This window comes from Geotrypetes seraphini, chromosome 8 (assembly GCF_902459505.1).
Source record: "Geotrypetes seraphini chromosome 8, aGeoSer1.1, whole genome shotgun sequence".
NCBI lineage: Eukaryota > Metazoa > Chordata > Amphibia > Gymnophiona > Dermophiidae > Geotrypetes > Geotrypetes seraphini.
In genome coordinates this window covers 128,893,186-128,916,211 of record NC_047091.1, presented here as the reverse complement: position 1 = coordinate 128,916,211, position 23,026 = coordinate 128,893,186, and the positions used below count along the sequence as shown (strand labels likewise).

Here is a 23,026-nt window from a genome sequence, read left to right as displayed (position 1 = left end):
ACTTGGTCATTTTAAAAGTAGCTCGCAAGCCCAAAAAGTGTGGGCACCCCTGGTCTAAAGAAATATGATCATGTGACTCCTTTCTACCGTGAGTTGCATTGGCTTCCAGTGGAGGCGTGTTTTGTTTAAGCTGGGTTATCTTTGTTACAAAGTTGCATATGGTATTGCTCCAAACTATATGACCGATAGATTTCTCATAGCATTCCATAAACATAGGAGAGAATCACATGCATTGTTTAATTTTCCGTCTACTCAAGGTTGTAAGAGCAAGAAATCCTTGGAACATACACTAGCATTTCAGGCTACTTTCTATGACAGGGAATTTAGGCCACTTTTGCGTAGTGCTTGCTCTTACAAGCACTTTAAAACTCAATTGAAAACTCATCTTTTTTCAAAATATTTAGCGAACTAATTTAAATCATCCTTAGGTTATGTTATTTTAAATCTCTTGTTCACCGCATTAAACTTACAGTTATGTGGTTTATAAGTACGATGTTATGTTATATCCTGTCTAAATTAGATTGTAAGCTCTTCTGAGCAGGGACTGTCTATTGCATGTTAAAATGTACAGCGCTGCATACGCCTTTCAGCGCTACAGAAGGGAAAGAAGAAAAATATTGAGACCCAGTCAGACCCTCTATCACTGGAGGGAGGGTGAGGCAGGGACCTGGTGTAACCCCTAAAGCTGGCACCGTTCAGCCGGACACCCCTGTCTCACTGAAGAGAAAATCTCAACAGGAGAAATAGCACTGCCAACTCACTGAAGAGAAACCTCAACAGGAGAAACAGAATGGCAGTCTCGCTGAAGAGAAACCTCAACAGGAGAAAATAAAGTTCCAGCCACAGCCAGAATTCAGGAGCTAGTTGAATAGCGACTTTTTCCTGCTGGGAGATAGAGAATACTGGATAAACAGGAGGAGTGCCAGCCAATAGGACCACCTGTTAATCAGTTTCTCTATCTCCGCCTGCTGGTAGATGTGAGCTATCCCATTGGTCTCTGGATTCATCTGCTGCTGTTGCTAGGGAAAGAAATAATAAATAGTAGTAATAGAAACAATGAAATTTTTAAGTCTACATGGCAAGCTTTGTTGTTTTTGGATGATTTGCTTATTACCGTATTTTCACATAGATAACGCGCACCCGTGTAAAACGCGCACACGGGTATAGCACGCGAAAAACACAAATTTATGTACAGAAATTTTTATAAACCGCGCACACCTGTATACCGCGCATGCTGCCCGACTCTCCTTTCGCCCGCCCCGACTCTCCTCTGGCCACCCCGACTCTCCTTTTGCCCGCCCCGACTCTCCTCTGGCCACCCCGACTCTCCTTTCGCCCGCCCCGACTCTCCTCTCCCCCTTGAAGTCCTGTCCCCACCCTGAAAGCCTGATGCCCCCCCCCCGACGTCCGATTCACCCCCCCCCCCGCAGGACCGCTCGCACCCCCACCCCGAAGGACCGCTCGCATGCACTCCCACACGCACCCACCCTGAAGGACCGCTCGCACCCCCACAGCCTCCCGACCCCCCATCATGTAGAAGCTCCTACCGGTGTCCTGCTGCTTCCTCTTGGCGGACTTGACTCCCAAGACACGATCGGGGCAAGAGGGAGCTCAAGCCCTCTTGCCCCAGCCAACCGCGGCACCCCCGACAGGATCGGGGCAAGAGGGAGCTCAAGCCCTCTTGCTCCCCCGACTCCCCGACACGATCGGGGCAAAAGGGAGCCCAAGCCCGCTTGCCCCGCCGACTCCCCAACAATATCGGGCCAGGAGGGAGCCCAAGTCCTCCTAGGCCCTGGCGACCCCCCCCCTAGTTGTTCGGGCCAGGAGGGAGCCCAAACCCTCCTGGCCACGGCGACCCCCTACCCCCACCCCGCACTACATTACGGGCAGGAGGGATCCCAGGCCCTCCTGCCCTCGACGGAAACCCCCTCCCCCCAACGACCACCCCCCCCAAGAACCTCCGACCGCCCCCCCAGCCGACCCGCGACCCCCCTGGCCGACCCCCACGACACCCCCACCCCCCTTCCCCGTACCTTTGTGTAGTTGGCCAGACAGACGGGAGCCAAACCCGCCTGTCCGGCAGGCAGCCAACGACGGAATGAGGCCGGATTGGCCCATCCGTCCCAAAGCTCCGCCTACTGGTGGGGCCTAAGGCGCCTGGGCCAATCAGAACAGGCCCGGGAGCCTTAGGTCCCTCCTGGGGGCGGGGCCTTGGGCACATGGTCGGGTTGGGCCCATGTGCCTCAGGCCCCGCCCCCAGGTGGGACCTAAGGCTCCCGGGCCTATTCTGATTGGCCCAGGCGCCTTAGGCCCCACCAGTAGGCGGAGCTTTGGGACGGATGGGCCAATCCGGCCTCATTCCGTCGTTGGCTGCCTGCCGGACAGGCGAGTTTGACTCTCGTCTGTCCGGCCAACTACACAAAGGTACGGGGAAGGGGGGTGTGGGTGTCGTGGGGGTCAGCCAGGGGGGTCGCGGGTCAGCTGGGGGGGCGGTTGGAGGTTCTTGGGGGGGCGGTCGTTGGGGGGAGGGGGGTTTGCGTCGAGGGCAGGAGGGCCTGGGATCCCTCCTGCCCGTAATGTAGTGCGGGGTGGGGGTAGGGGGTCGCCGTGGCCAGGAGGATTTGGGCTCCCTCCTGGCCCGAACAACTAGCGGGGGGGGGGGTCGCCAGGGCCAGGAGGACTTGGGCTCCCTCCTGGCCCGATATTGTCGGGGAGTTGGGGAGTCGGCGGGGCAAGAAGGTTTGGGCTCCCTTTTGCCCCGATCGTGTCGGGTAGTCGGGGGGGCAAGGGAGCTTGCCCCGATCGTGTCGGGGTGCCGCGGTTGGCTGGGGCAAGAGGGCTTGAGCTCCCTCTTACCCCGATCGTGTCGGGGGTGCCGCGGTTGGCTGGGGCAAGAGGGCTTGAGCTCCTTCTTGCCCCGATCGTGTCGGGTGTCGGGACCGCCAAGAAGAAGCAGCAGGATACCGGTAGGAGCTTCTACATGATGGTGGGGGGGTCGGGAGGCTGTGGGGGTGCGAGCGGTCCTTCAGGGTGCGGGTGGGAGTGCGTGCGAGCGGTCCTTCGGGGTGGGGGTGCGAGCGATCCTGCAGGGGGGGGTGAATCGGACGTCGGGGGGGAACTATGTAAAAAAAAATTTGTACAACGCGCTCACGCGTATAATGTGCAAGGGTATGCGCGGTACGTAAAAAACACCTATAACGCGTGCGTTATATGCAAGAAAATACGGTACTCCTTTCAAAAACTCTACACAAGGGGTGCCCAAATGGTCGATCGCGATTGACCAGTAGATCGCAAAGGCAACGTGAGTATATCGCGTTGCCTTTGCGATCTTTTTCTCCCTGCTGTTTCTCCAAGCCAGACCTGGCACGTACAAGCGCCGGACTTAAAAAAACTTCACCTCCGACGTCAATTCTGATGTCAGAGAGGAAGTTCTGGGCCAGCCAATCGCTGCCTGGTTGGCCTGGAACTTCCTCCCCGATGTTAGAATTGACATCGGAAGTGAAGTCTTGGGGGCCCGGCGCTTGTACGTGCCAGGTCTGGCTCGGGGAAGCAGCAGAGAAAAATCACATTGATGGCTTGGGGGTAGGGAAAGAATCGGGGCTGGGGGGAGAGAGAAAGAAAGGCAGAAAGAAAGAAATATTGGCTTTAAAGATGAAGGAAGTGCAACCAGAGACTCATGAAATCACCAGACAAAAAAGGTAGGAAAAATGATTTTTTCAATTTAGTGATCAAAATGTGTCCGTTTTGAGAATTTATATCTGCTGTCTATATTTTGCACTATGGCCCCCTTTTACTAAACCGCAATAGCGGTTTTAAGCACAGAGAGCCTATGAGCATCGAGAGCAGCACAGGTCATTCAGCGCAGCTTCCTGTGCTAAAAACTACTATTGCAGTTTAGTAAAAGGGGAGGGGGTATATTTATCTATTTTTGTATAGTTGTTACTGAGGTGACATTGCATATTTTAAAGTCATCTGCCTTGACCTCTGATAAAAACCCCGAATACAAATGATAATTAACATTTTCTCTGCATACAGTATTCTTTGTGTTTTTTAAAATTTATTGTTGGTGGATCATTTTGACTTGGTCATTTTAAAAGTAGCTCGCAAGCCAAAAAAGTGTGGGAACCCCTGCTCTACACAAATATCCCTATGGCTGAACCCAGTAATTCACAACAAACAGATCCAACAAAATCTGCAGTACAGTAGGCAAGAGCAAAAAACAAGAAAAAACTGCAGATCAAAATGTACAAGATGCAGGCTATGTTTATTTGTACCAAATATTAATGCAGTTACTGATATCACCTTACTACAAACCAAGGGACCCAACACCGTCTGTGTTTCAGAGAACACACCTTCAGGAGTCCATGGTTGTTAAGGTTTAAGATAAACTGCAATGAGAATGGTATAAAACAAAAGCCTGTGTGAATGAAATGCAAGCCGACAGTGCAATGCGGCTTGCATTTCATTCACACAGGCTTTTGTTTTATATCATTCTCATTGCAGTTTATCTTAAACCTTAACAACCATGGACCCCTGAAGAAGGTGTGTTCTCTGAAACACGGACCGTGTTGGGTCCCTTGGTTTGTAGTAAGGTGATATCAGTAACTGCATTAATATTTGGTACAAATAAACATAGCCTGCATCTTGTACATTTTGATCTGCAGTTTTTTTCTTGTTTTTTTGCTCTGAACCCTGTAATTACCATCAATGGTTCTATGATCCTTTGGAAAATCTGGATGCAAGCAGGAATTAGAACCTTGCAAGATGTGATGAGTCAAGGAAATTTGGTGTCTTAAGATATTACAACAGAACTTTGCATTGCAATAAATGGCTTCAGCAGGGGTGCCCACACTTTTTTGGCTTGCGAGCTACTTTTAAAATGACCAAGTCAAAATGATCCACCAACAATAAAATTTTAAAAAACACAAATCACACTGTATGCAGAGAAAATGTTAATTATCATTTATATTCTGGGTTTTTTTTCAAAGAGATCAAGGCAGATGACTTTATGCAATGTCACTTCAGTAACAACTATACAAAAATAGACAAATATACCCTCTCCCTTTTTACTAAACCATGATAGCGGTTTTTAGCGCAGGGAGCTGCGCTGAATGCTCTGCGCTGCTCTCAATGCTCATAGGCTCCCTGCACTAAAAACCGCTATTGCGGTTTAATAAAAGGGGGCCATAGTGCAAAATATAAACAGCAGATATAACTTCTCAAAACTAAATTGAAAATAAAATCATTTTTCCTACCTTTGTTTGTTCCAACTCTTGTTGGTCCCAGGCTCTGGTTGTCTTCTGATAACTTGCTTGCCAGGGTCTCCTTCTTCATTCTTCTATCTCTGTCCTCCCCTTTCGTTTCCCTTCCCTCCCCTGGAAGTCTGGCATCTTTCCTTTTTTTCATCTCCATCCACAAATGCACTTTTTCTCAACTACCCTTTCATCCAGCATCTCTCCCTCCTTCCCCACCACCCCAGGGTCCACCATCCCTCCCTTTCTTTTCCCAACTACCCTCCTATCCAGTATCTCTAACCCCCCTCCACACCATCCCTTGTGTCCAACTTCTCTCCCTTTCTGTTCGTTCCCTCCATAAATCCACCATCTCTCTCCCACTCCTCTGTTTTTAGACCCATTATTTCTTCCCCCCAAAATCCGGCATATGCATGTCTCTTTGAACCCCCCTTCCCTCCCTCCCTCCATGTACTTCTACACCAGGGCCACCCTCCCCCAAAGGCTTGCACTCCACCCCTGAAGGCCAGCACTACCCCTTGAAGGCCTGCACTGTCCTCCCTGAAGGCCTGCCCCTGCCCCCCCCCGAAGGCCTGCACATTACCCCCTGAAGGCCTGCATGTTCCTCCCTGCCCTCCCACATCCATTTACCTAATTCCTTGCAGGTTGCCATAGGCCTCAGGAGCTGTCTTCCCTCTGCCCGATCCTGCCTCTGACTCAGAGGAGGGGTGAGACCGCGGCAGAGGGAAGACAGCTCCTGAGGCCTATGGCAACCTGCAAGAATTGTTAAAGTACCGGGAGGCCAGGGAGAAAGCCGAATGTCACCCAGCGGCAGTTGCTCGCCCGAGGGCTACGGCAAGATGTGGACCAACGGAGCCAACCCCAAACTCTCCGTGGAGAGCAACAAGGGCAAGCTGCCCTGTGCCGACTACATCAACATATCCCCGGCCAGCGGCTCCACAACCAGCACCTCTCAATTGCTACCTAAAGCCGACCGACGACCCGCACAAGCCCATCTACTCCTACTTCTCCCTTCCTCACTTCTCTTCCTCCTCACCAGCAGCAACAGTCTGGGGGGCCCGGAGGGCGGCGGGGCGCGGCGGGGACTGAACGAGCTGACTTCCCAAATGACCCTCTCCCCTCGCCCTCTAAAGCAGAAGCGGCGGCGGCCAGCCAGCCAGCAAGAGGCAGCGCTGCCGATTCTGCTTTAGGGGTCGAGGGGGGAGAGTCAGTCACAGAATTGGGAGGTCAATTTTTGTTTTTTGTTTTTTTTTTTTTTAAATCGTTTCGATTCACCCGAAGTGAATCGATTCAAAATGGGCAGCACTAAGTCCTCGGCTCTTACCTCAACAGGCTTCTTTCTCCTGTAGTGCACTAAAGCTTCATCCCCCACCGACCTTCACTCCGCCCTGCCCGTACTCTGATTGGCCAGTGTTCAAGAGGCGGGCCAGTCAGGAGGGGGAAAAAAAAGAAGGGAAGGGAACCTGGCTCTGTGATCGACTGGAGTTGCCTGAGCGATCGATGTATTGGGGCACCCCTGGGCTACAGCTTTAACATGCTATTAATGCTGGCTTTCCATCGCTTCACACTTTAAAGGAACAACCAAGTTCGCTTAATATGTGCTATATTGTGGGGATTCAAAGTTATGAAGCTTCAAGCTGGTATAAACTACAATGCTCACATCTATTTAAGAAACCTCTTTCTGGACTTCAGTCTATTTGATCCAGAAAACTGCAATGTTCTAGCCCACCTGAAAATTGGAAGAGGATATGGATTCAAAGGACATGGCTTTTGCTTCATTATGACAAACCCTTTACTTTGTACTCCATAGAACATTGTGAATACCGGCCAAGTCACAAAAGTTGGATGCTAATAAATCTAATGCATGTTGGAGCATAAAAAGGAAGTGGGTACATTTGACCATCTTTTGTTTTATTGCCCACTGGTTCAAACATTCTGGAAAGAAATGTGGGATAAAATACAGAATATATTGGAAATTTGTATACTTTTTCATATAGTTTAGCAATAGGTGGAATACGTGCAACTTCAGGGACCTTACTGACAGCTAATAAAAATAAGCTATTCTTGATACTGTCTGGAGTGGCAATGCAATCAATAGTTAAGAACTGGAAAGACTTCACACTTTTGAATTTTCATTTTTGGTGGGAGACAGTATGTCTCTTTTATAGATATGAAGCTAACTTAGATGAAAGGTCTGGGAATATAGCCTCATTTAAGGATGCTTGGAGCCCCTTAGAAGGTTTTATTAAGCAGTATGTGTGATCGTATGATTGACCTGCCAGTGAAATGGGAAGATGGTAGGGTGGGGGGTAGGGTGAGGGTTTGGGTTAGGGAGGGAGGGATGGATAGATAATGACATGACTGTTAAAATTTCTTGCTACATGTTTACATATGTTTATAATATATTTGTGTTGCATTTCTTTGTAAGATGTTAAAACTTATTAAAGATTGAACTAAAAAAAGGCCGCACTTATGAGCCATGCCATAAGTCTAAAGTGGTCCAGAACCTGCATCGCAATCGGACCCTGTGTGAGAAGGCGAGAATAGCAAGGTAGCTGGAGCCCCCAATCCTGCTGGAGCCAAACCAAGTCGGCATACCACGGCTGCCTCAGCCAATCGGGAGCCACCAGAATCACCAGACCCAATCCGCCTCAACAGAAGCCCTATCATGGACCACAGAGGGAAGACATAAAGAAAACCTTCACAGGGCCAGGGCTGAACCAGAGCATCCAGGCCTTCGCTGCCAGACTCTCAACAACTGAAGAACCGATCGGCTTTCTTGTTGGCCACAGTTGCCATGAGGTTGAATGTGGGGCACCCCTACTGATCTACTATGCAACTGAATGGACTGTGTCAGAGGGATCTCTCCAGGGTCCAGCTTCTGACGACTGAGAGTCTGAACATTGTCCATTCCTGCCACGTGCACCAGACAGTGCCACAAGGTGCATCTCCGCCCACCAAAATAGCAGCTGAGCCTCCACGCTCAGAGAGAGACTTCTCGTGCCCCCCCTCCAATCGATTGACATAAGCCACCACCATGGCATTGTCCGAGAATACATGGATGGCTCAATGATGGAGACGGCCCTCGAAGTGGAGAAGGGCCAGCCAAATTGACTGCAGTTCCAGGCGATTGATCGACCACTTGCACTGAGGCCCCCCCACTGAGTCATGTACACTGCTCCCAGCCTTTGAGACTCACATACGTAGACAGGATCACCCAATCTGAAATCCGGAGGGAAGTCCCCGGGACAGCAAGAGACGACACAACCACCATGCTAGACTGTTGTGTGCAATCTACATACTGGGCAGGGGTGTACGTAACAGGTCCCACTGTGGATTCAAGCGCAAAAGAAGAGCTTCCTACAGCAGATGCAGAAGGGCTCTGGCCTAAGGACCACATTGATCATTGCCACCATGGTCTCCAGAACATGGAGGTACTGCCATGCTGTTGGGACCAGTGATGGGACACGGGGGCAAAACTCTTTGTTCTGACTCATGTGAAATCGAATTCCCAGGTACTCCAAATCCTGGGTGGGCTCGGGGTGACTCTTCCTGAAGTTGATCACCCAGCCCATGCGTTGCAGCAACTGTACCACCTGATGGGCAGCCTGACACCCCTCAGACAATGCAGGAACTCTAATCAACCAGATACAGGTGAACCAGGACACCCAGGGTGCGGAGATGGGCTGCCACCACCACCATCACTTTGGTGAAGGTTTGGGGTTCCGTCGCCAATTCAAAGGACAACACCGCACACTGGAAATGTTGTCCCAGAACATGGAACCACAGATACTTCCGGTGGTCCATGAAAATAGAAGTGTGGAGAAATGCCTATGTCAGATCCAGGGAGGCAAGAATCTTCCCCGGCACCACTGACGCTAACACTGAGCTCACCATATCCATGCAGAAATGAGGGACTTTTAGAGTTGCATTGACCACCTTGAGGTCTAGAATTGGTCTCCAATCATCGGATCCTTTCTTTGGAACGATGAAGTATATCGAGTATCTCCCAGAGCCAGAGTCTCGCTCCAGCACAAGTTGTATGGCCGCAATATCCAAAAGTCTGCGGACTGTGATCTGCACCCGAACCACCTTCTTGGGACAGCCCACAGGGGAATCCAGAAAATACTCAGAGGACAGAGAAACTCCAAGTTGTAGCCATCTTTGAACCTCCAGAACCCAGTAGTCAGAGGTGATGGAATGCCATTCCTCCAGAAAGACACACAACCCACCCCCACCCCGATGCGCAGAGGAGACGGCAGCATGGCGTCAGAACTGTCTCTTAGTGGGAGCTGCCGACTGACTTGCCACGGACTGCTGACATCAAGACCTGCCGAAGCGTGGTCTAGCAGACAAAGAAGACCACTGTCCCGTGGAAGGACCTGAGTACTGATGAGAATGCCGGAAGGGACAAAAATTAAGACCGCCCAGAACTCCTAGATAGGTGGGATCGCTTCTAGGCAACGCCTTGGACCTGCAATCCTGCACACTAGCCATAAGGTCATACAGACCCTGGCTGAACAGGAGCTGTCCCTTAAAGAGTAACCGGCTCAATTTGCTTTCAAAAAGGAATCACCAGACCAATGCTGGATCCAGAGCATTTTGCAAGCTGAAACAGAATAGGCGCCAAGCTTGGTGAAAACTTTCATGATATCATACAAGACATATGCCATATAATCCACTCCAGAGATGAGAAAATCCAAATCATGAAGCACCACAGTGTCAGGATCATGATGCAGCTTGAAATGGTACAACCAAGCCACAAAAGAGGAGGCCGATGTCACCTTAACGCCAGCCGTGGCCAGATCAAACAGATGCTTACGAATTAAATCCATGCATTGGTCCTGGACATCCTTCAAGACCACCCCCCATTACTGGGGAGAGATGTGTGCTTGGTAACCTGCGCCACCAAACAATCCACCTTCAGGAAGTAAAGCACTTGTTAAAGCCATCCTCCATAGGATAAAGCCGCGCCATGGCTCAAGCACATTTCAAGGGATCCTCAGGAGTCTCCCAGATATCTGTAAGAATCCAAACAAGGTCAGGATGATCAGGAAAAGAAACAGATTGTGGCCTCTGGTCACACATGAGGGAACATTCAGCAGTGACTGGCTGATCCATCTGTAGCTTCAATTCCTGCAGAGATTCAAAGATTAAAGCCAAAAGGTGTACCGGTTTGAAGAATCTGCGCATAGTGGGGTCCTCCCCCAAATCATGGGCTCCTCACAGGTCTGGATCCTAGAGATCCGCCACATCAGTGACCACCGCAGAGCTGCCCTGCGAAAGCAGAGGTATGGAAAGAGTGTCCAGCGTAACTTCAAGCACCTTAATCACCGGTACCTCCGTAGGAAGGCAAATAGAAAGACCCTTGTCCACCGGAGCAGGGGTCCATGTGACCGACACAGAGGCCGGTGGAAGTGAAACAGGCAGAGACTTTTTAACAAAGTATGTCTGATAAAGCATATTCACAAATTCCGGGAGAAAACCATCCTCTGCAATGGGAGCCGACCTCCGCACCTCAGATTTGGAATGTTTGGAAGATTTGTGAGGTTTATTGCCAGAGCCATGCTTGCGTTTCACCAAAACATCGCCAGTGCACTCCCCAGGGCCCCCATGCCATTTTCGCAGGTGTCAGGACAGAAGGCACACGAAGACCCTCCCTGAAGACCAAAAGCACCCCTTCTGGGCAAACATCTCCTCCCCCCCCCCTGCACAGGTCGCAGTGCGACAGCAATTCATCGCAAATGAGGCATGTATACATGACATCCTGCCCCAGGGAGGTCATCTATGTGGTATTCTTTCAAAAATGAATTTGGCAAGTATAAGAAATAACTTTAAAATCAAATCTGGAAAAATCCACCTATTTTGAGTTTTTGAAAAGCACAGAGAAACCTCAAAAACAGAGATTTTAGGGGGAAAACTACCTACAAACCCCTATTTAAAGACCCCCCCAAAAAAATCTCAGATTCAAGCTGTTAGCTTGTACTCACAGAAACATGTGCTGACAGGAAACACTGCAGCCTATACTCATTGTGACAAGTGCTGAATGAGAGGCACTGCAGACAGAGCTGAATAAACGCACAGGGAGATCCTTTGTCTCAATGAACTGAAATTCTGGATTTCAAGTCCGCCATCCTTGGACACGCCATGCAGACACCTGGTGGAGAAACGCAGTATGGCTCCAATCTCGGTTGCACCTCCACAGAACTGCTCAGCCTGCGCTCTACCCATTAGTGGACGAACCTGGGGTGAGCAAGCTCCCAAGGAAATGGTCCCTGAGCCCCGACCTGATGTGCAGGGGGGCTTACTGAAAAAGCAGGAAACCCTCCAGAAGCAGACTTTTTCCAAAGATCTGCGATCTGCAGTCAAGGATGTCCCCGCAGGGAACCTCCACAGCATGAGAGTGAAAACATTAAACAAAAAATACTGAAATACCACAAATTTAAACATGAGCAGAAAAGAGAAGCTGCTTCAGCCTGGCCTGTAGGAAGAACTGGTAAGCTGAGGAGCATGCACAGTGATGAGGTATGAGGGGGAGTTTTGAGATTTCCTACAGATCCTGGCGGGTAGATGGAAATAACCCACTGGTGTCAGAATAAAGTGGGATTGTACAAGAACCAAGCTCATATGAACAGATCTAGAATATGTATAATATTTTTTCCACCCTTGATAAAACAGGAAAATTTTTCTTTGGACACAATCTCCCTGTTTTGATTTCTCCAAAGCAATATAATAAGGATATGTTTCCAGTGAGAAGCTATCATGAGTCAACCAAGAACTGTTATGAAACCAGAAGTTTACACTTCTGAGGAATACCTAAAGTGATATTCATAAGTCCTGCATCACATGGCCAAACTACATTCTTAGCAATTTAAGACAGATTTTGAACCTGGGTAACTTTATGTTGTTTTGATCTAATTTTTATTATATTCCATCACTTGCAATATATACTACTGTTGGTATCCCTGTAGCTCTAATTATAAGTATGGCTCAGGTTACTGGCTGCTATTTTGAATTTCCACACTATAGATCAGTTGCACTGACAGCTGCCTTATAGTAACCAATGATTTTTTATCTACTTAAGGTTTGCTTCTAATTTTAAATTTAACTCTAGATAATATATAGAAATAAAACAAAAACATAAAGGAAATAAGGTAATACCTTTTTTATTGGACTAACTCAATGCATTTTATGATTAGTTTTTGAAAGTAACCCCTTCTGGTAATCAGAAATAAGCAAATGTTGACAAATGCAGTATATTTAAGGGAAACATGAAAGCATTACAATGATAATTTCACTGGACGAGAGAGAGGTGGGTAGGTAAGGAGACACAGAGGTGACAAAGCAGTTTTAATTTCTTTGTAGTGTAAGAGGAAGCCATGGTCCTTGTTAAGTCTTGTCTGGTAGGTATCAAAATATTTTATCATTTTAATTTCAAAGGATTGTCTTAAAATTTCCTTTTAGTATTCTCACCATAAAATCATTGGTGCAGTGATCAGTTTTCCAAAATGTTTTCCTGACAGAGGTGACAACCTGGTTGGTACTGCAAAGTTAGTCTTAATCTTTAGCATCTGGCCTGTTTCACAAATGTAACATTCTTCTTTGCACTTTTTGCATTGAGTGATATACACCACATTAGAAAATGAACATGTGAAGGATCCCTCTTATGATATTTTTCTCATTTGTGTGACTATGGGATCCTGCCACACTACAAGAATGTGGGACTGTTCTCTTTTTTATGGGTTTGTGTAGGCAGCTTGCTTTTTACCAATTTCTGTTTCAGATTAGGTGGCTGATATTAGGCCAGCAAAGGTGGAGCTGGGAATATTTCTTTTAGTAATTCATCTTCATTTGTAGCTCTTTTTTTTTGCCTGGTGTCATCTGCATTGGACTGTGTTTTGGCCTGCTTTCTTCTTTATCCCGTACCTGGTTTTCTCCCGGGAAAGTGGTTAGCTCCACCTACTGCGACATCAGTTTGGTATGGTAAAAAGGAGTCAGTGCTAGAGGTGTTGTGCACCAATTCTGTCGCACCAACAGAGCACAACAAAGGAGTGTGTAAGGCTTTGTGGGATTCTTGGGGTTACTGATTTTGTTTTTTTGGCAATAGGTTATATACCTGTTTGTATGGCGTATAGGAGGCATGGGATACTTAATGAGAGAAAACAGTTTAAAAATTCATATGCCAACTTGATTCAGATTGAGATTTGTGACGTTGTAAAAGCTATTGATTATACAGCTGTTTTGAGCATGTTGTTTGTTAATGCACACTCGGGCCAGGATTCTCAAAAAAGTGAAGGTCTGCAGAATAACAGGATGGTCATTTGAAATCATACCTACCCACAACACCTGGCTACAAACTACAGAAGCCAAAGATTATGTCTGGATGCACTTATACACCACAGTCATTGATTATGATGCTAAATCTAATATAACTCAATTATGTTTCAATGAATTCAGTAACAGAACCTCTGCAAGAACACACAGAGCTAATCAATACACCAGAAGGTTCTTCAGACCTAAAGTTAATTTTGAAATGATTGCTAACCCCCCAACTGAAACTAGCGAATTTAAAAAAGCGAGTCATTCTCCAAAAACGCTCATGTAAATGAGGTTGGCGGAGAGTAGCAAAGACTCGCTAAATTTGCATGTGCCCATCGCTGGTGACAGCAATGAGCACATGCGCAGAAAAAACGTGAAAAAAAACCCCAAAACAGCGGGAGAGATGTTCAATCTCTCCTGCTGCCAACCAACAACCCTCCCCCCCAACAGTGGGAGCGATGACCATTCTCTTCAGCCGCAAACAACACCCCCCTGCAGTGGGAGAGATGACTTCCCCTACCCATCCTGAAGCACTGATTGGCCCAAGTTGTTTAAGGCCCCTCCTATGTGAGGGGAGTACCCAGAGGAGGGGCCTTAAACAACTTGGGACAATCAGTGCCTCAGGATGCAAGGCCCATTTTGAAGTGGCAGGCCAGCTGGGTGGAGGGAATCCACGCCCCTCTGGTCAGACATCTACATGGAGGTAAGGGGGGCGTCAGAGGCAGAGGAAGTGGGCATCTCTCCCGCTGCAAGGGTGAAGGGGTTGCCGCCACTACAAGGGGAGTTGTTTGTGGTGGGAGAGAGTAGGCATCTCTCCCGCTGCAAGGGGAGTGGCCACCACTGCAGGGGAGGGGTGTTGTGATGCAGCGGGTTACCAGCACCCCTGGACCAGTCACTTATTTTTGTCACCAAAAGCCGACGCCGCTTTTAGATAATGGCTTGGTATTTTTTAAGAATCCACAGGAGAGCTCATTTCAATGTTGAAGAGTCCATTTGCATATCATTGTCAGAGACTGCTAGAAAGCTTGCTAAAGACAGAGATAATCTGTTTTGTCCGTTGCTAAAATGCATGCAGCTAAATCATCGGTAAACAGTTTAGTGACAGAGTTAAAGTTTTGAGAATCTGGCCTCAGTGAGGAATAAAATTGAAATTATTGATGAACTTCTTTGTTCTACTTCTCTGATGTGTTGTTGTGTATCACTGAATCACGGTTCTTGGATTCTGATGCTGTATTGTTAAATCAATTGTGTGTGATGGATTATGTGGCATTTTTGAAGTCTTGACTAGAGAATGACATGGTGACTATCCTATGGCTAGCAGTGGGTAACCTGCAGGAATTGGGGGAGAAATTGATTGGTTGCAGTGGGTACAGAGACAAGGCCATTCACCGCCCCGTAGAGTGGTGAATGGCCTTGTCCCCGCAGTAAAGGATCTACTGCCAGTTGCCTCCCTTCCCACCCTCCTGGTCAGCAGCCCAACTCCCTCTCGTGGATCCAGCAGCCCTCGAACCCTCCCTCCCCGAACGCCAGCAGCAAAAACCCCTCAACAAACTCATTACTCTCCTGCATCGGCCCCTTCCGCCTCACGGGGCAGCCTATCAGCCAATTGGAAGCTTCCTGCACAAGCAAAGCTGCTCCGGAAACCTTCTTGCCACCGAGTTCCTCCTTGCAATATAACTTCCAGCAAAACTGGAAGTTACATCAGAAGGAGGGACTCAGCAGCAAGAAGGTTCCTGGAGCAGTGCTGCGTGCAGGAAGCTTCCAACTGGCTGGTAGGCCACCACAGGAGACACAAAGCGGGCCAACGCAGGAGTCGCGGGTTTGTTGTTTAGGGTTTATTTGCCACCGGCACTCAGGGAGGGTGCAAGTGCTGTTAGATCTGCGATAGGGAGGGGGGGGAGGCTGCTGAAGGAGGGAGGGGTTTGCTTGGGCTGCTGGAGCTGAAGCGAGAAAGTTACTAGATCTGGTCTCGAGATTGGGGGAAGAAGGGAAACAAGTGCTGGGCCCATGTGGTGGGTGGAGTGGAACTGGAGGGAAGGGAGAGGTGCCAGACGCACACCTAGGCACTGAAGGGAGGTGATAGAGGTGTTGGACCCATGGATATGGGGCTAGAAGGAAGGAAGAAATGTGTAGGACCTGCATGGAGAAGAAAGAGAAAGAAGGAAAGAGAAAAGCTGAACCAAGGGGATGAAGGAAGAGTGAGTGAAATATTGAACATAGTGGAGGAAAGAGTACAAGAAACATTAGTGTAAGGGAATAAGAGAGGGGAGAAGATGGACACAGGGAGAAACGAGAAATACAAAAAGGGGAATAGATGGGAGCATAGGAACAGGGACAAAAAGGGGAATGCTGCATGGGGGTGGTATATGGACAGAGAAGATGGCTAGACATGGGGGAGAATAAGAATGCAGAAGGAAGATGCTGGACAGGGGGGATATAGAGGAGGGGAAGGGGATCATAGAATAGAGAGATGAAGGCAGGGAGATGGACACAGGGGAAATATTTGAAAGGGACATATAGGAGACATAGAGAAGGGAGATGTTGAACACAGAGATAGAAAATGGATGGTGAGCATGGAGAAAAAAGAAATGTCAAATGGTAAGGAGACCTTGGCAAGTGAGTTAAGAGAAGAGAAACCAGCGCCTGAGACCAACATGATTTGAAGAATAAAATGACAAGACAATAAAAAGTAGAAAAAAATAATTTTATTTTCTATTTTGTAATTAAAATATATCAGATTTGAAATATGTATCCTACTAGAGCTGATGTTAGATATATCCGGGGACTGCAAAGCCCAGATTGTGCTTCTTTAGCTTCCAGCTGGCTTAGGGCTCTCTCTGACCAGGGGGTAGTTGCCCTACCTAACACTATTCCTGCCATGTGTGACTGAAGTATTCTGTTAACTTGATTTTTCTATGTAGCATTCTGTAGTAATTTGACTTCAGTTTTCTCGATATTGCAATTTTTTTCTTAATTTCTTCAATCAAGTCAATATAGTCTTGACACAAGGTACATTCTGTAGTTTGGCTCGACTGTCCAACATCCTGAGCTGCTCGTCCTGCAGCAGAAATGATCTTTTATCACATTTTGCACTCATTCAATTTTTCATTTTGTATAACCCACTTTATCTCTACTGGCAGCCAGAGCTAGTCTTCAAAGATCATTGAATAATCAGATATTGACATCAAAAGATCTATTCAATTTCTGTGATAAAAATATACATCGCATTAGATATTTGTTCACAAAGAAGAAATTGATGAAAGCAAGCAATTCAGGAAGACAGATGGAAATAAAGCAGCACAAAAGCTGGAACCAGAGAAAATCATCAATTTGTGCCACTTGACTCAAATGCCATTCATGTGAGCAAGGTTCAAATGGTACTACTTACTTTGTGGCCAAAAGTTCGTAGCACTATAATGCCATGCTTGAGAAATCACAACTGCTCCCTGGTTATGTTGCATGCATATATGATAACAAATGGTGGATTAGCAACATTGCTTAAGTATTAATTGAAGAAAACGATGTCTTGATAAAGTTTATGCATCCACATGGCCCTGCTAGTTTGTTTTACTGACCTGAAAGACAAAACATTTACTGGATGCCAAATCATCATCTTATTTTTGAACTCTCTGCTCCATCAGTTACATCAACTGGTCAACAATATCAATTTCCAGAAACTGTTTTGGCAAATGTGGTGCATAAAGTCAATAAAATGCAATGAATGAATAATAAAAAGCAGTCAGAACTTCGGCTTGGAAACCAATAGAAGATACTGACTTTAGGCTTGGGAACTTAGGTTAATCTGCCCAGTCATTGGTTTGGGAACCAGACAGACACCCACTGAAGGCTTTGGAACCTCAGTGAAGAAACCAAAACTACAGGCTTGGGAACCTGAACTAAGAGACCCACCTGTGGCTGGTACTGCACAGCTGTCGGGCATGACCTCTATAGCAATAAGGTTGCTGGTTCAAATTTTGTGAACTAATAGTAATTTCCTCATAAAATAATGCAAAACAGGTTATAACTTGAAGAGCTGACCATATTTCAATCTTAATATATGCCATTTCTATGGAAGCTTCAATGACCTTTATTTTTAGGCACTGTTTGCTTGCATTGAAAAACAAAGCCAACTTTTTCAGGGGGTTTGAAACATGCTCTAATAGAGTAAATTTGAAATTATTTTTACATTTTTTGAAAAAACACAAATTGATACTGAAATTATAAAGTAACAAGATTAGTTTGTAAGTTGAAATTGTATATTTGAGAACAAGTCATGTCAAAATAATAGACAAAATTTTATGAGGATAGCTTCATTATTAAACTTTGAAATTTTTTAGCATGGTTCATTTATTTGGCCCACTTTGAGGCTTTTCTACATACATTAGTTTCAAAAAATGAAAATCTGCATTAATTCTAATGAATAGATTGTAAAAAGTTGTATAAGATTGCCAAGTTTCATTTGTTTAGCTTCAAAGGTCAAGGAAATATTTTGCCTCACAATTGTGCAGAGATACTGTACATGGTTGTGGTATGGTATCAAACAAAGAGCTATATCTTCACAAGTATTCCACTGGCAGATCTTAAACTTTACCAGAGTTCATTTGGGTCATGTAAGATTCAACATACAAAGTTTCATCAAAATCCGTGATGGTGAGGTAGGGCACTTTTCTAAAATTAGACTAGAGAATGACACAGAACAAATTTTCCCTCTTCCTAAGGGAACTCATTTTCCCATCCCTTCCCCACAAGCTCTTTTCCTGACCCTGCAAGCTCTGTCCTCATCTGCACAAGCCTCAAACACTTTAAAATCATAAGTGTTTGAGACTTGTGTGATTAAGGCAGAGTACAGGAATGTGACAGGTACAAAACTCACGGGGATGAGGAAAAATTTGTCCCGGTGTCATTCTCTAAATTAGACCACCTGACACGGAATGACCCCTTTCTTAGTTCACAAATGTTGAACTTTACTAGTTTATCTATTGTTTCTGATCATCATTTGATTCAGTTTGCTATTCTGGTTCATTTTCAGAAAGAATAGAAATTAGAGTTCCCTTCTTTTTCTCTCAGGGAAGAGGTAGACTTGGTAAAATTAAAACAGCTGTGGCTTTCTAAACTTGACAACTTAGGTCAGCTTGATGTATCAAATGCTACTGAGAGTTGGTACAATTCTCTCTCTGAATGATTAAATAAGGTAGCACCTTTGAAGGAAATAATTGTCCAACATTATGTTGCTCCATGGTTCTCTGATGAATTAAATATTTTGAAGCAAATGTTGAGACCTAAAGAATGGAAATGGCAAAAAACATCTTGATCATGAATCCATGAAAGAATATAAAGAGTTCATTGATAAGTATGCCACTTCAGAAGCCAAGAAGGCATACTCTGATTAAAAAATAGGACAACTTACAAGTTCCACTAAAGAGTTATTTAAAGTGGTTATGAAACTATCAAATTTAATCCCACCGCAAAATGCCAGTTTCTTTTTTTGTCATGCATTTTTAGCTTACTTTACAGTGAAGGTCCGCGATATTTTGTATGAATTTTGTAAGATTCTGTTGCTAATGATCCACCCTGCTCAAGAGGTTTTATGGTCTGAATTTGATTCTGTTTCTAGGACACAATTTAATGTGATTATTCAGAGATTAAATAAATCAACAAGTTCCCTGGATCCTTACCTCATTGAGGTACTCACTACTATGAGGGAAGTATTGACACCTATTTTATCTACAGTGTCGCACGATGATTGACTGAGGGCTATATGCCTAGTAGATGAAAGAAGTAGTCATCCATTGTTAAAGAGCCAGCACTGTGCTTTACAACTGGCACAGAATGCTGCTGCATGGATTATTATGCATGATTCCCCAAATTTGACATTACACCAATTTTGCGTGATTTGCATTGGCTACCTATTATCATCCAATTTCATCATTAAACTTTCTTGCTAAAGTTTTAGAGAAGGTTGTTCTTTCCCAGCTTCAAGATGTTTTGCATATAGTGCTCGCGATGATTTCCAGTTTGTATTTCATCCTAAACACTCACAGAGTTGCTGTCGGTATCTACCGTACTTTGGATTTTATACATTTGGGTCTTGATAAGGGCAATTGCTTTTTTATGATTATGCTGGATTTTACATCCACATTTGATAGTTAATCATCAGATTTTACTGCTGAGGTTGAGATCTCAGGTGATGGGAGATAGCGTTCTAGATTGGTTTTGCTCTTTTTTGTCTAATAGGACTTGCTGTGTTGAAGACTTTCAGGATTCGTTCTGTACTTTGTAAGTGGTCTGCACTTACAAAGGGTGTGTGTGCCTTATCGGCTGCTCTTTTTCATATTTATTTGTTGTCTCTGTCAGGAACTTAGAAAACTGGGCATAAATTTTCAGCTATATGCTGATGATATACAGTTTCTAGTTCCTGTTCAGGATCTCTGGCCAATGCTGTTCTGCGGATAACTGTTTTAAGGTGGTCAGGGCCTGGATGTCTCAGAATCCTCTTAAGCTCAATGTAGCAAAAACACAAATATGAAGATCTCTGTTCTTAGCCAATGCAAATACTGTACTTATGTGTCAAGGTGTCATTCCTGTATCTGCTTTATCTTTTAAGCCACAAATTAAGGCTGTGATGGCCAAAGGCTTTTTTTAAAGCTGTTTATTAAGAAGACTGAGGGATTTTCTCTCACTGGACAATTTTCAAACTGTCATTACTGCAGTGATAACTCCTGTGTTTGATTATTGTAATTCACTTTATTTTGGTTTGCCCAAATATGAAATTTGTGCTTTACAACTGGCACATGAATTATTATGCATGATTCCCCAAATTTGACATTACACCAATTTTGTGTGATTTGCATTGGCTACCTATTTCTTCTCGTATTGAATTTATTTATTTTATTTCTTCCATTTGTACATCGCAGGTACCTATACAAGTGGTATGTTTGATTTTTAAGGTCTTGAAAGACAATGGTCCTGCTGTGTTTTCTTATTGTGCACATACCATCCAACACGATCACTACGTTTTAAGAATATGTTGCTTGAAATTTCTTCATTCAAATCTGCGACTCATTTAACTACGTGGAATGCTTTGCCTGTGAAGTTAAGGGAATGTCCAGTGTTTTACAGTTTAGGAAACTTGTGTGAAGACAATTTTGTTTAAGTGAGCTTTTTCTTAAATTTTTTTTAAGATTGTTTCTGCAACTTTATGTTTTGATTTTATTGTGTATTTTTTATTGTACCCAATGCAGAGTTGTAGGATGCTCTGGGTAATAATTTTATAAATAAAATCTTCCAATGTGGTGTATATCATTCAATGCAAAAAGTGCAAAGAAGAATGTTACATTGGTGAAACAGGTCAGATGCTGAAGACTAGGATCAATTTTACTATTACTATCCATTCAGTCGTGTCCAACCCTCGCCATGCTTCCCTGTTCTCCACAGCTTCTTTCAATTGCTTGATGTTCATTCCCATGTCATTCTTGATGGTATCCAACCAACGGGCCTTTGGTTTCTCCTGCTTACTTTTATCACTGACCATTCCAAGTAGCACCTCCTTTTCTATTGAATTCACCCTCATCACATGCCCAAAATAGGTCAGTTTCTGTCTGGTAATCTTGACTTCCAGGGACAACTCTGGGATTATATGATCAAGAACATCTTTGTTGGTGATCCTAGCTGTCCATGGGATTCGTAGAAGTCTTCTCCAGCACCACAGTTCAAAAGGTGTCAATTTTTCTTCTATCTGCTTTCATGAGTGTCCATGTCTTGCAGCCATATATCACGATTAGGAACACAATGGCAGTCTTTGCTTGATGATGATGAAGACGTTCTTGCACTTCCATATTTGGTCCATGCTCACCGTAGCTGCACGCTTGATCTCTGCTGTCAAACTGCCACTTCAATCAATCAATGAGGGCCCCAAGGAAAACAAAGTTGTCAACCACTTCTATTTCTTCATTGTTGATTTTTATGTGGACTTTCTTGTTGGTGATAATCATGATTTTGGTCTTATCTTTTTCTTCTTTCAGCTTCAGGATCAACTTCTTGGAGTTGCCAGCAGGGTAGTATCAGTGTTATCTCAGATTGCTGATGGTTCTTCCGTCTATTTTCACCCCAACACTCGAATCAACTTACACAGATATCATATCAAAACTTGCAATACCAACCAGGATGTCACCTTTGTTGGGACAACACTCTGGAAAAACTGACCACTGCACTAATGATTTTATGGTGAGAATATTAAAAAACGACAATATTCCTATCACAATTTAAAAGAATTAATTAATAATTTAAATAGTGCTCAGACCCACAACCTTAGTGTTCTAGTGTAAAGACACACAACACCAGTTGCCATCAGACTATCATGGCACTATTAATGTCTGTGCCACCATATAACAATCCAACATCCATTTACTAAAATAAACTTATCTTTGTGGTGGTTACTGCTTCTCCGATGGTCATTTAATAAGCAGCTGGTATCATAAAGTGCTTGTGCATGTGCTAATAAATAATAACTTCTGGAAGCCAAACATTACAAATATCTTCCCTTCTACTCGAGTTTCGCCTTGTGCTTCCTCAAGAAGGGATTATCTATCAAAAAAACATATAATATAATATAACATCTCACTACAAAAACATTAACACTAATGCTGTTTATAAAATATATCAATACATAATACAAATTTCCATAAATTACCTAGAAACAGCCTCCAAAGAAGGACCCATCAGAACAGCCTACTAACTGACATCAAGCTGCTGACCTCCTACCTCAAACTTAAATAGGGAGTTCCAAGTCACATGTCCAAACTCCTCCCTCTAACTCATTACTAGTCAGCAATCTTACTGCCTTGTGAAAGGGAGATACGGCACTCTACATCTGAAACCAATCAATCTCATTATTGAGCCCTCTAGGGCTTAGGGTCTGCCAGTTAAAAATAAACCGGTGTTCTTGCTCCATTAAACTCTGTGTAACATCCCCCCTATATGTAGGTAAATGTAACAACACCGTATATCGTAATTCTTCGCTCTCATGTCCCATATCTAGGAAGTTTTACCATCGTCTTTTTTAAGGATAGAATCGATGGACAAGGAAGAATTAGCAGTGTCATGCAAACCCAAAGAAACCAGGGCATCCAAACCCAAGAAAATGAATATGCGCAAGTAAATAAAGGGGTGTTAACAGCAGATTGAAGATGGTGATGAACATACGTTATATTTGAAATCTAAGTGGATTCCTCCGGGTCCTCCAGATATGTCAGTGGCTGTATTCGAACGGTTGGTTATATCAGACTTACATAGGAAGGAGCAACAATTATCACGTACCAAGTTTAATTTGTCTAAACAAGAGCTTCATATTCTGAATTCATTGAGAGATGACCAGTCCATTATCATTCATAGAGCGGACAAGGGGGGAGGCATAGTTCTCCAAGATTATATACGATACAAACAGGAGGCTGAAAATC

General features: G+C 44.9%; 1 protein-coding gene across 2 annotated transcripts in view; it reads right to left on the bottom strand.

Annotated features, from left to right (window-relative positions):
• MLEC (malectin) overlaps positions 1-23,026 on the bottom strand; it is a 58,322-nt gene that overhangs the window by 27,407 nt on the left and 7,889 nt on the right. Inside the window, exon 1 of one of the 2 annotated variants that reach the window (XM_033955567.1) lies at positions 16,960-17,101. The exons of the other annotated variant lie outside the window; for it this stretch is intronic. Coding sequence (XP_033811458.1) covers positions 16,960-17,032 — 73 coding nt within the window. The 5' untranslated portion in view covers positions 17,033-17,101. Of the gene's footprint in view, positions 1-16,959; positions 17,102-23,026 lie in introns of those variants that run through there. 2 annotated transcript variants of the gene reach the window in all.